The 12,234-nt window shown below is 44.0% G+C and overlaps 1 protein-coding gene across 2 annotated transcripts; it reads left to right on the top strand.

Annotated features, from left to right (window-relative positions):
- The first annotated feature begins 7,389 nt into the window (after positions 1-7,389).
- On the top strand, positions 7,390-11,864 carry Crebzf (CREB/ATF bZIP transcription factor). 2 transcript variants are annotated; one of them, XM_075953013.1, is made up of 4 exons: positions 7,390-8,607; positions 8,821-8,898; positions 9,936-10,004; positions 11,728-11,864. In XM_075953013.1, exons 1-2 carry the CDS (start codon positions 7,538-7,540, stop codon positions 8,834-8,836), a joined length of 1,086 nt encoding a protein of 361 aa, XP_075809128.1. In that variant the 5' UTR covers positions 7,390-7,537; the 3' UTR covers positions 8,837-8,898; positions 9,936-10,004; positions 11,728-11,864. The 2 variants fall into 2 exon arrangements, with proteins under 2 accessions (XP_075809128.1, XP_075809129.1); XM_075953014.1 differs by having other exon boundaries at positions 7,390-8,722.
- The last annotated feature ends 370 nt before the right edge of the window (positions 11,865-12,234 follow it).

Below are 12,234 nucleotides of genomic sequence, written 5' to 3'. Positions count from 1 at the left end.
GCTCTGAAGTGAGGTCTACACTGAAGGCTCTTGGCCAGGGTGCCATGGAATTCCCTGACTTGCTTTAATCCTTTATAGTCACTGTCAAGCAGTTGATGTTTTTTTAATTTTTTAATGGTTTATTTAACTTTATTTTATGTGCATTGGTGTGAAAGTGTCAGATCTCGTGGAACTGCATTTTCAGACAGTTGTGAGCTGCCATGTGGGTGCTGGGAATTGAACCCAAGTCCTCTGGAAGAGCAGTCAGTGCTCTTAACCACTGAGCCATCTCTCCAGCCCCCGCAATTAATGTTTTAACGAAGGATGTCACACTTCTATTTTTTGTGTAGGGCATTGCCAATTAAGTAAACAAGTCTGTTTTCAGACTCTAAAATTCATATGCTTCTTCCCAGTATATAAACTACCCTTGAAACACACGGCACGCACACGCGAGCGTGCACACGCACACGGGGTGTGTGTGTGTGGTATTTCTTGCATGCTTGACACTTTGTATTTAACTTCTGACCATTCAAGAGTGAGCATCCAGGATAGAGTGTTCTCCTCTATAAAGTAATAGTTATCATTGGAACATGTAGGTTCCAATTCCAATTGTGTCATCGGACCAAACCGACAACATGTCAGTTGGCTTATTCTAAGCTATTACCTTGAGAGGGAAAAATTTAAAAGCAAAACAGCAACAAAACTCTTCTAAAGCAGACTGAATCTTCACACTCACCGTCAGTAACCCTAAAATGAATGGCAGCAGAGTGGAGACCCTAAAACTAAACGCTGTGTCTGTTGCATTGCAGAACTACGCGTGACCTCTGGAAGAGCACAAACTCGTAAGCCCTTGGTGTGCCCTGAAGGAAAGAGTCTAGTCCGAAAGATGGATGAGAATTTGCAAAGAGAAACATTGATGGACAGGGGATCTGCCGTGTTTTCAGAGCACTGTGCCTGCTTCGGGGAGTGAAAATGAATTCAGGCTAGTTCCCAGTAAGGGATGGGTGGAAAACCTAGATCTCCACAGCGCTGTTCTATTGAAGTTTTTAAAAAATGATTTAAAGACTTGAAAGGAGCTCTGGCACCCGCGCCTGTGATTCTATCAAGTTCTACTTCTACCAAGACACCTATGGAGTAGCTGTGGCTGGCTGGGTCAGGGCACTGACCAGATGAATTTACGAATTACGAATTGTCTTCCCTCCCCACTATGAGACTGAGCAGAACTTTGAAACCTTGCCTGTTAGGCCACCAGGAAAGAGGACTGTAACTTGGACTTGTGACCCTAAAACATAGGCTACCCAGCCAGATGGTGTCTCTTCCAGCATCCATTGTCCCAAACTCTGCCCTCAGGAAATACTTCAGCCTAGTGTTTTCATAGGGCAGGTTGCCATGGATGATTCAGACGAACCAGGCTCCACCACTGTGATGGGAAAGCGGTCAATCTCTGCTGTGAGATGGGGAGAACTAGAAGGAAGGGGCATGAGTGTTTAATGGGTCACTAGGTGTCTGCATTGCTATATCTACTTAGTTCCCAAGTCCATGTCAGGTGGGGAGTGGGTGCTTTTTCATTCTCTCTCTCTCTCTCTCTCTCTCTCTCTCTTTTAAAAAACCTTTATTTTATGTGCATTGGTGTTTTGCCTGCATGTACATTTGTGTGAGGGTGTACAGATCTTAGAGTTGCAGATAGTTGTGAGTTGCCATGCAGGTGCTGGGAATTGAACTTGAGTCCTCTGGAAGAACACCGAGTTCCTAACTGCTGAGCCATCTCTCCAGGCCCTAGGGAGTACTTTTTAAAGAAGTTCAATCATGAGTCTTGGAAACATTGCTCAGAATGTGGAACACGGGCTAAGAATAGGCTTTTGCAATTATTTTCCGTCCTCCTAAGAACAAATCGATGTTATCGTCTAAATGCTAAAAACCTGTCAAGCCTAATGGCCCAGACTGTACAGGGGAGTTTCAAGTGCCTGACGCGCGTGACCCAGGCTGCACAGGGGACCTCCAGTACCTGATGTGTGTGGCCTGGGCTGCACAGGTGAGGTGAGTTCCAGTACCTGATGTGCGTGTCACTTGGGAAATAAAAGATATCAAGAACCAAGCCCTTTCCACTCGGAAAACATATGAAGAAAACATCCCCTTGTGTTGTAGTAGGAGTGGCGGGGCTGCGTCCCCAGCACCCCGGCCACCTACATGGCTAGCTTAGCTTATGCCCCGAAATAATTACACGGAAACTGTATTCTTTTAAACACCGCTTGGCCCATTTCTATCTAGCCTCTTCTAGGCTAGCTCTCACACCTGGACTAGCCCATTTCTAATAATCTGCTGTAGCCCACGAGCTGGCTTACCAGGAATGATCTTAACCTGCATCTGCCTGGAGTGGGAGAATCATGGCGACTCCTGACTCAACTTCTTTCTCCCAGCCTTCTGTTCTGTTTACTCCTCCCACCTATGTTTTAGCCTATGAGGGCCAAGCAGTTTTTTATTGCTTAACCAATGAAATCAACAGATTGATATATGACACTCTCACATCACCCTTGGACCATGCCAGCCCTGTCATTCACTACACATCTAATGAACTATAATATCCCGCAAGCCCCAACTCCCCAGGTCCACAAGGGGACGCCGGCCTTTGCTAGCTGCCAAGTTGTTCTCATCCGTTTTCTGATCCATTCTTCTCTGTACTCATCTACAATAATTTTCTCTTTCATGTTAAAGGTTTGACACAGTTTGGATCCTAAGTGCCTACATGCCCACATGCTAATGGTCCTGGAGGGAACATCACTGGGAAGTGTTAAGAGTTGGGGCTTAATGGAAGGTCTTTAGGTCACTTGCTGCTGAAGAGGACTGAGAGACTTGGATCCTTTCTTCTTTCTTTGTTCTCTGACCGTGAGGTGGGTGGTCTTGTTCTACTCTCTGATCCAGACATGATGCCCTCCCAGGCCCCAAAGCAAGGGAGCTAATTAATCATGGGCTAAAATTGCAAAGCAATAAGCCAAAGCAATCTTCTCCCACTTGTCAACTGTCAGTATTTGTTACAGTTATGGAATGCTAACACAAGATTATATTGATTATATCATTCTAATAGCAGAAGATTAGAAATGGCTCACAGCATTGAAGAACACCCAGTTAACATTTCTCTTTGTAATTCGGCACAACCATGAAGAAATAGTTGATTATCTATTACACAGCAGTATCTTCAGGATGTATGTAAAAAGGTGAAACAATATAATATATGCTCTTTCTCTGGTTCTGGGCAAAAGAGGAGAGGAGACTATGAGTAAAATTTATGTCTAGAAATACAAATGAATGTTGAAAAATGCTAGGGAAAGGACTTGTTAGCGGTGTTGTGGGGCATAGGGAATGAAGTTGTCAAAAAGAAGATTTGAAATGACACTTCTCAACATGGACAATTTTTTTTACGTCATTTGATTTTTGAGCCATACACCATCGTAATTACTTGAAAGACAGCAACATTCAAAACAAAATGAAAGAACCTTCCATGTGTCTGCTTAACTTCCAGTAGGCTTCATTTCTGTGTAAATTATTTAAAGTCTGCAGACTTCTCTTTCTCCAACCAGGCAGGCAGGATCTATTTTGGGGCACGCTAAGTATGGCCTGACAGATCTGGGTCAGGTCATTCAGCTGGAAGCGGCTGCGCTCACACATGTCCAGTAGCATATGGCAAGTCCCAGTGGCATTCTACACTCCAAAGACTGTCTCCTAACAGCTAGCATTTCTCTCTCAAACTTAATGATTGGGGTAGTATTACCTTTTCTCATGGAATTTCAGATTTTCTTAGATCTTAGATTTTATACGTTTGTTTTCATTATGTATCCACTGTACATAATAATATATTACAAAAAGTATTTTTTCATATAGGTATATAGTGTTCTTCGAGCATATTTCCCATCTCCCCAGCTCTACTTCTGTTGGACCCTTTTGTTCTCCTAGACAGTTTCACTTTGTCACATGTATGTATGTATGTAAATTGTTTATGTATGTCTATGATTTTGTGTGTCTACATAAAACCTAGAAACGACAAATGAGAGAAAACATGTAATGTTTATCTTCCGGAGACTAGCTTTCTCTTTGCTTAATATATTAGCCCTAGTCATTCCCATTCCTCTATAAGGGAAAACTTTGTTATTCCTTATGGCTTACAAAAGTTACATTCTGCCCTGGTGTTGGTGGTGCACACCTTTAATCCCAGAACTCAGAAAGCAGAGACAGGTGGACCTCTGTGAGTTCGGGAACACCTTGGACAACAAAGTAAGTTCTAGGATGACCAGGAAGGTTACATAGAGAAACTCTGTCTCAGCACACACACACTCATGCACGCACGAAAGAAGAAAAGATCCATTCTGTCTATATATATTACCTTTTATTCATTCTTACACTGTGGCACACCGTGATTGGATCTATAACTTAGCTATTGTGGCCTGTGCTTCAGTGAGCACAGATGTGAAAATATTTCTGTGATAGGCTTACTTGGCGTCCTTTGGTGAAGACACAGGGACGGTCGGTCCATAAGGCAGAGCTACTTTACAGATTTCCGCCATGGACGGACCAGAGTGCATCCCCACGAGCAGCAGATACGGGTTCCCTATGGTTCACACTCTTTCCAGCACTTGGTGCTGCTCTAGCGCCCGCCTTTCTGATGAGAAAGAAGTGGATTTTCGGCTGTAATTTCAGTCTACATTTTCTGATGGCTGTTGAGACAGAGCATAGTTTTACAGGTTTATTGGCCATTTTCACATCTTTTTTTGAGAACCCCCTGTCTATTTCATTAGCCCGTTTATTGACCGAATCATTTTATTTCTTGTTATTTAGTTTTATGAGTTCTTAATGTATTCTAGATGTTAATCCTACGTCAGGCGCAGAGCTAACAGACTTCCCCTGTTTCTGTAGGGCGTCTCTTCACAAGACTGCTTCCTTGGTTAAGAAGACATGTTCTGATTTCTTGCGATCCCATTTATCAATTATTACCTAATCATTTCCTGAACATCTGGGGTCCTCCACAGAACGACTGTATACTGAACATCTGGGATCCCACACAGAACGACTGTACACTGAACCTCTGGGGTTTCACACAGAACAACTGTACACTGAACAACTGGGGTCCTAACAGTCCTAGAACTAACTCTTGTAGACCCGGCTGGCCTCAAACTCACAGAGATCCGCCTGCCTCTGCCTCCCAAGTGCTGGGATAAAAGATGTGCACCACCACTGCCTAGCTCTTTTACATGTTGATAACCTGTTTTCTTAGCACCACTTTTTTCAAAAGAGGTTATTTTTTTCTAATTCATATTTTTGACATCTTTGTCAAGATTCATGCGGCGGAGCGACATGGGTTTAGATGTATGTCTTCTATTCTGGGTCAGTCAGGGTCCTCTATTGGTATGTAAGTTAAGCTTGGAGATGGATTTATTCTAGTCACCATGTGCACTATGAACTGCGTTTTCCAGAAAGAAATACCACATCTCCATGTTAAAGATTCTGCATGTTTGAAAGATTGATCACAACTTGATTGTGCAGTGTTGTGATGTTGAAACTCCAGAGAGAAATTATCTTGGGCTATTTTGACTAGGCTTACCATTCATTGACCACCTCTATGCCTGACCTTATATCCTTTCAACTATTATGTAAAAGTGTTTGGAAAGTATTGATTTAACAGACCAGTAGCTCCGCCCCCCAAATCCAAAGCTAGGAATTTTATCAAAGATCTCTGAGAACAGTAACAGGGATTTCCTCACTTTGCTGTAATCTGCCTACCTGAAGTTTCCACCAACGTATTTGAAAAATGTCTTGCTTTGTGTCTTTCTGTTTGTCTGGAACTATTTCCAAATTGGAATATGTCATTCAGGGCACCCTCAATCTCATGTTCCTGGGCCACGGTTTATTCAGCACAAGAAAAACCATCTCTTTCTACTCCCTTTGAGGCGCAGGTAGTTTGCCTTGACAGTACTTTACACATGAACAAGTGGAGTGTGTTTAAAGGAGCCAGGAGGCAGAACCGAACTGACGGGTGGACAGACAGGAAAAGGAACAGCACATGATAATAAAGACTGCCAACTTTGGGCTTCTTCCTCACTGCTCTTACCTGCGACAAAGGCCTGGCATGCTTTTTCAGGCCAGCAGCTTGCCCTTCTACGCTTTTCAGCTTACTGGTCGAAGCTGGTCTGCAACATGTTTGCCCAAAGCTATAGGCCTGTCAGCTCCTCTTTCTTTCCATAAATTGATCAACCCAAAATGGGAGGGGTGGGGACAGATCCTAGGTCACCAGGAATACCTGTGTGTGCTTTGTTTGTAATAAAATTTACCCGTTGCTGCTTGCTCTGTTTCCATTTTTCCTGCTTTTAATTCTTTAATTAGCAGAGTCAAGCAAGACCAAGAACCCTAGAAGGTAACATTTCTGTCTGTCTTTCTCGCTTTGTCTCTCTCTGTCTCTGTCTCTCTGTCTCTGTCTCTCTCTCCCTCGTGTGTGTGTGTGTGTGTGTGTGTGTGTGTGTGTGTGTCCTTCTTTAATGCAAGCTTCTCTTTGGCAAACATGAGCTATGGTTTCATTATACTGTAGGGCATTTGTAAACACTTCAAGTCCCAAATCCCTTAGGAAACTAGAGAAATAGCATAGACAAGCCAGAACCACAGATTGGGAATGTGGTGTTTTCTTCAAGACAGCTGACTTGGTCTTCTCAAAAAGCCAGTATTTGAAAAAGCAGAAGAAATTGCTAGTTTGACAAATGAAGAAAACATTACCAAAAGACATGCACAAAACAAACAGCAAAACAACAGACCAGTAAACAAACAAGCCACTCAGTCCACAGCAAACCAGGTAATGCTGTGAGTCCGTGGCAAAAACAAATAATGACGCTGATGAAGATGATAACAACAGTAATAATAGCTGTGGTTGTAGTATGAAAGATTGCCTGACACTAAGGACTTCTGAATGTCGCCCAGAGAGCTATGACATGAGTGCGTGAATAAGTTGTTCTGAGGTTGGTAACACCATTTAGTCTTTTGTTTTAGTCGTGGCTCTTTCCTCGCGTGTTCTTTTGCTTGCAATTTAGGGAGAAACAGCAAAAATAAAGTGTTCTCAAATCTTTGTATATATAGGTCAAGCTAGAGGTCAAGCGTTGGATTGTCGAGTTTGGTACTGGGTAGTACTGATGGATTAGGGAGCGTGTGTAAACCCAAGTTCCATTGTTTTTGCCGCTGTTACTATGACATCACCGCGGAGCTCGAAATCCCGCCCCTCGAAAGCACTCGCGACGTCGCGAGATCACGGCTGGCGGCGCGCACTGCGGTGGGCGGGGCGGGGAGCGAGGGTAACTTCCGGCCGGGCCGCTGTCTGGGTGGCGCGGCCGGGTCCCCTCGGGTGTCGCCGCTTCTCGCTTCCACGGCCGTCTCCCCGCCCCGCGCGGGGGGTTGGGCGGCCGCGGGAGGCGACTCGGACCTTCCCGGTGCCTGCGGTTCGTTCCGCGTCGTGGCTGTGCGCGCGGCGGCGCGGGGGGGCCCCGGGGTCGGCGGGGCTGCGGCCTAGCCGGGCCTGCCGCCCGGCCCCATGAGGCACAGCCTGACCAAGCTGCTGGCAGCCTCGGGCCGAGACTCGTCGAGTGTCCGCGCCGGCCGGGAGGACCCGAGCGCGGCGGCCGCGGGGGCGGAGACCTCGGCGGGGTCGGGATCGCCTGAGCGCCGGCCGCCGCCGGGCTACGGGGGCGAGTCGGAGGCGGCCCGGAGGGGGAGCCGCGGCGGCGTGGCCGTGCGCGCGCCCGTGCCCTCGCCCCCGCCAGGGAAGATGGAGGAGGACGAGGAGGACGCGATCGCCATGGTCCCCAAAGAAGAGCCGGAGGACATGGACTTTCTCTCCGGGCTGGAACTGGCCGATCTGCTGGACCCTCGGCAACCGGACTGGCATCTGGAGCCCGGGCTCAGCTCGCCCGGGCCCCTGTCCTCGTCCGGCGGAGGCTCGGAGAGCGGCGGCCTCTTGCGGGGGGACGACGACGACGAGAGCGCGGCCGCGGAGATGCAGCGCTTTTCTGACCTGCTGCAGAGGCTGCTGAACGGCATCGGAGGCTGCAGCGGCGGCGGCGGCGCCGGTGGCGATCGCGGCAACGCGGAAAAGAGGCGGAGAAAGTCCCCGGGAGGAGGCACCGGCAGCGCCACCACCAACGACAACAACCAAGCGGCGACCAAGAGTCCCCGGAAGGCGGCGGCGGCCGCGGCCCGTCTCAATCGGCTCAAGAAGAAGGAGTACGTGATGGGGCTGGAGAGTCGAGTCCGGGGACTGGCCGCCGAGAACCAGGAGCTGCGGGCCGAGAACCGGGAGCTGGGCAGACGCGTGCAAGCACTGCAGGAGGAGAGTCGCTACCTACGGGCCGTCCTCGCCAACGAGACGGGACTGGCTCGCCTGCTGAGCCGGCTGAGCGGCGTGGGACTGCGCCTGACCACCTCGCTCTTCAGGGACTCGCCCGCCGGTGACCACGACTACGCCCTGCCGGTGGGGAAGCAGCCGCCGGAGCTGCCGGAAGAGGACGACGCGGCGGGAGGAGTGTGTCTCCATGTGGACAAGGATAAGGTGTCGGTGGAGTTCTGCTCGGCGTGCGCTCGGAAGGCGTCGTCTTCTCTTAAAATGTAGGGTCAAGTAATCTGCTCTTTACCCGCGGTTACCCCCTTCTGCTCCCTTACACCATGTCAAACACCTTAGTGGGACATCTTCACCGGACACATTTCAGAGGCGGAAAAAAAAGTAATATTAAATCTTTTAAGTGTTTAGCTAAAACGCATGAATGTGACACTGTAACCAACTCCTAATGATAACCTGTGACTATTAAATCTCTCTGACAGTTTCTTTTTTAGGTGATTTCCTTCCTGCCAGGCTCCGTTGTAGGGGTTACAGAACAGTCGTTCCCGCCTCCCAACCTGGTAAGGATCCATCTCTTCACGTAACGCTCATGCTCTGCTGCTTAGTCTGCTTTACTGGGCAACATCTCAATTTGTGTGTGTGTGTGTGTGTGTGTGATAAATTTTTCGTTTGTTTCTTTTTTTATTGAAAGGTGGGAGGGGAATCTTCATTTGGGCCCTGTCCACCCTGGAAACAGACTTGTGCTGGTCAACGATGTACTTAAAGTTGCTTCTGGTTGAATAGCTGTTAAATGTGTCCCCTTGTTCAGAGTTGCGTGTCCCTAGCTCTTCTGTCCCCAGTGTGGACATGGCCTTGGAGGACATCGGTTCCAACTGTACACTGAAACCTGCTAATAGAGATACAGTTTGGAGACAGTGAAACAGGTGAAGTGAATGGAACTTCCGAGTTGTACCCGGTGCAAATTGGAATTCCAATTGTAGAGCAACTTCGAAGGTTGACATAAGTATTTGAGGCATGCACAAATGTATTTTTCTGGAGATGACAAATCTCTTAAAATACTTAAGAATGCCTTCTAGTTTACAGTAGAAAACACAGAAATACAATCTATATAAGATCCTAATATTTCATTACTTAAGTTGGAAATTAACCTACCCTTCAGATTTCTGGGAGAAATGATTAGTGAAATGTCTGAGGACCAGCACAGTAATTATCTATCACTGAGTACGAAGAAATTGTTGGAAGCATTTATTTTTGTTGTATTAAAGTTTAGGCTAAATTTGTGTATGATTAGATAGATATTGAAGGTTATGAAATGTGAATGAAAACATGTAAAGTGAGGCTTCACAAAGAATCTTATTTTCCATATTTCTAAAATTTTTCACTTTTTAAAATTAAATAGTTTTGGCCACTTAATATGATTTAGACTGTTTTTTCCAAAGATGGAAAAGTATTCTTCCCTTGAAATACTGTTTATTGTCCACTTGTCTAAATCTGTGTTATCATGTCCTAGTGCAAGAGACATTAAATTCTTTGTGAAACATCACTGTTTGATAAAGGATATACGTATTTAGCATCCTTGTTTTTCTTTGTGCTAAAGTGGATACAGCTGTTGGGGCAGAAGAGACGGGACCAGCTGCTGGCCACATTTCCTGCTTTATTTTAAAAGGTAGTATAAGAAATAAGGAAGAAGAGGTAATATCAGGGCTTCTGCTGTCTTTTATTTTTAAAATGTTCATTATTAAGTATTTTCCAGCAGTCCAAAGATGTAAGTTATCTTACACGTAAGATGTTTTCTTTTGTTATTTGTTTATGGAAATGGAATCTTGTTCTTGCACAACTAACTGTAACTGTTTTATTGCTAGATAATATGATTTGAGACTTAAATTAGTCTCTGGTTTTCAGTATATCACATTTTGTAAAGTTATCCACTGCACTTGAGCATGAATGGGTAGTAGCCAATCTCTTACAACTTGGAGTGATGGACCTGCTTCTTCAAGGGCAGGAACAAGCCCCCACAATGCAGCTGCATGGATTTTAGTGCCTACTGAATTATATATATATATATATATACATAGAGATAAACCAAAAGTAGTTGGAAAGTTATTTGAAATGACTAATTTGTGCTCCTTCTGAAATATGTTAAATGTAGCTTTTGAAACAGAAGCCTTGAATTGAAATTTAATACTTGAACATTTTTGTATATATTTCTTTGTATATAATTTTGTGCAGTACCAATGACAAAAATATGGTGACATAATAAAATCAGGTTTGTTGATCTTTCAGTTATGGGCTCAAAGAATTTATTCATCTTTAGCATGACATTGGGAAGTAGTGGATGAAAATAGGGAAAATGATTCTTGGTAATACAGACTGTGATCTTAGTCAAAAGATTCTGGAAGCAGTAAGCTTGTTTTCCTAAGAATTACACCATTTCCGTGGACTGGTTTCTTAACATCTGCTTTTCCTGCATTCAAGTTGTGGGTTTGGGAGATCAGTTTCTGTTTTGAAATTCCAGTACAGACTGTAGAATGTCATTTTATAAATGGCAGCTTGGGGAATTAGAGCTCTTGATAGTGGCAAGATTAGAATGCCTGATTTTAGAGTTGCTTTGTTAAGGTCCACGTGTTTTAGTACCTGTCTTTTCTAGTTCCATTTCATTGTTTCTTTCCTAGTTTGGGCGACAATGGTTTTTGTCTTTTTTTTTTGTTTTTGTTTTTTGCATCAACTCATAGTCATGTTTTTACTTGGTAACTGCATGTATTTAGGACTGACCAGGGGATTTAAATAAATTTTATCATATTTATGTGTAAGCACATTTTTCTGTAAATGTTTGGGTTTCTCAGTTTACAACAGTTGTTTAATTTCATTGTGTAGTAAACAGTATCTTAAAGTGTCCTGTTCACTACTTGTTAATTAAAAATTATGATTAATATAAAACTGTTGTCTTACTATTTTTAGAAATTGTGTTGTGAATAATTAGAATTTTGATAGAGAGTTCTGGAATATAAAATAGATTGAAATTTTCAGGTTCCGTTGTATTTAATGTGATGGTTGAGAACAAATTAGTATTTGGGGAACTATTTCGAGTTTGATTTCCGATTTGTACCTGTGTGGTAAAAATGGTAGAAGACCTAAAGATGTAGCTTTTTAATCCCTGTCTTCCTCTGGAGGTCAGTATTCATACATGAATTAACTAACACATATTGGCATAGTATTTCTATAATGGTAATTTAAGTTTTAACCTTTTTTAAGCAGGCTTAACTAAAAAGTACATGTTTGTTAAAAATGTAGTCAGACCTCTGATATATCCAACAAAGTATTCAAAATATTTTAAATATCTGTGCGTTTTATACTCGCTAAATTAATCTCTTTCTCTTCTCTTTAAACAGCTTAGCAGTATCTGCAAAAACGAATCTTTTCCTACAACCTGTTAACTGACTGGACTGATGGTAACAGTAATTGTGGGAGCCATGTCGGTCAAAAATTTGGCATCTGCTGCAAAACATGAATGCCATTTCCAAGTTCCCAAATTACTTCTATACTGATTACACTTTCCAGAAACGGAGATATGAAAAGATTCTCTGGAATGCTTGAGAGACTTAATAGAAATCCATGAGACTAAGTTAATTTTGGAACAGAATTACATCTTTTTGTCCTTTCATGGCAGTAACACTAAATTTATTGCATACTTTTTAAAAAATAATTGTAACCATTGGAGAAGAGAATTATAGTGTTTTTATCAAGAAACATTAGATTTTTACACAGTCAAGAACACACCCTGGGATTAGAGGTAGTGGTTAGAGTGACATAAATAGGCCAGCAGTGGTCACAGAACTCACCATGAGTTTGTATTTCTGCAATGCGAGACGCTGCTTTGGAAGACAGACACCTTGCTG

The sequence above is a fragment of the Microtus pennsylvanicus genome, chromosome 18 (assembly GCF_037038515.1).
Source record: "Microtus pennsylvanicus isolate mMicPen1 chromosome 18, mMicPen1.hap1, whole genome shotgun sequence".
Lineage (NCBI taxonomy): Eukaryota > Metazoa > Chordata > Mammalia > Rodentia > Cricetidae > Microtus > Microtus pennsylvanicus.
The sequence above is the reverse complement of the archived record's forward strand: the minus strand, read 5'-3'. Positions and strand labels throughout refer to the sequence as shown.

Coding starts and splice junctions, on each gene's coding strand:
- Crebzf (XM_075953013.1), top strand. CDS start 7,538: ATGAGGCACAGCCTGACCAAGCTGCTGGCAGCCTCGGGCCGAGACTCG.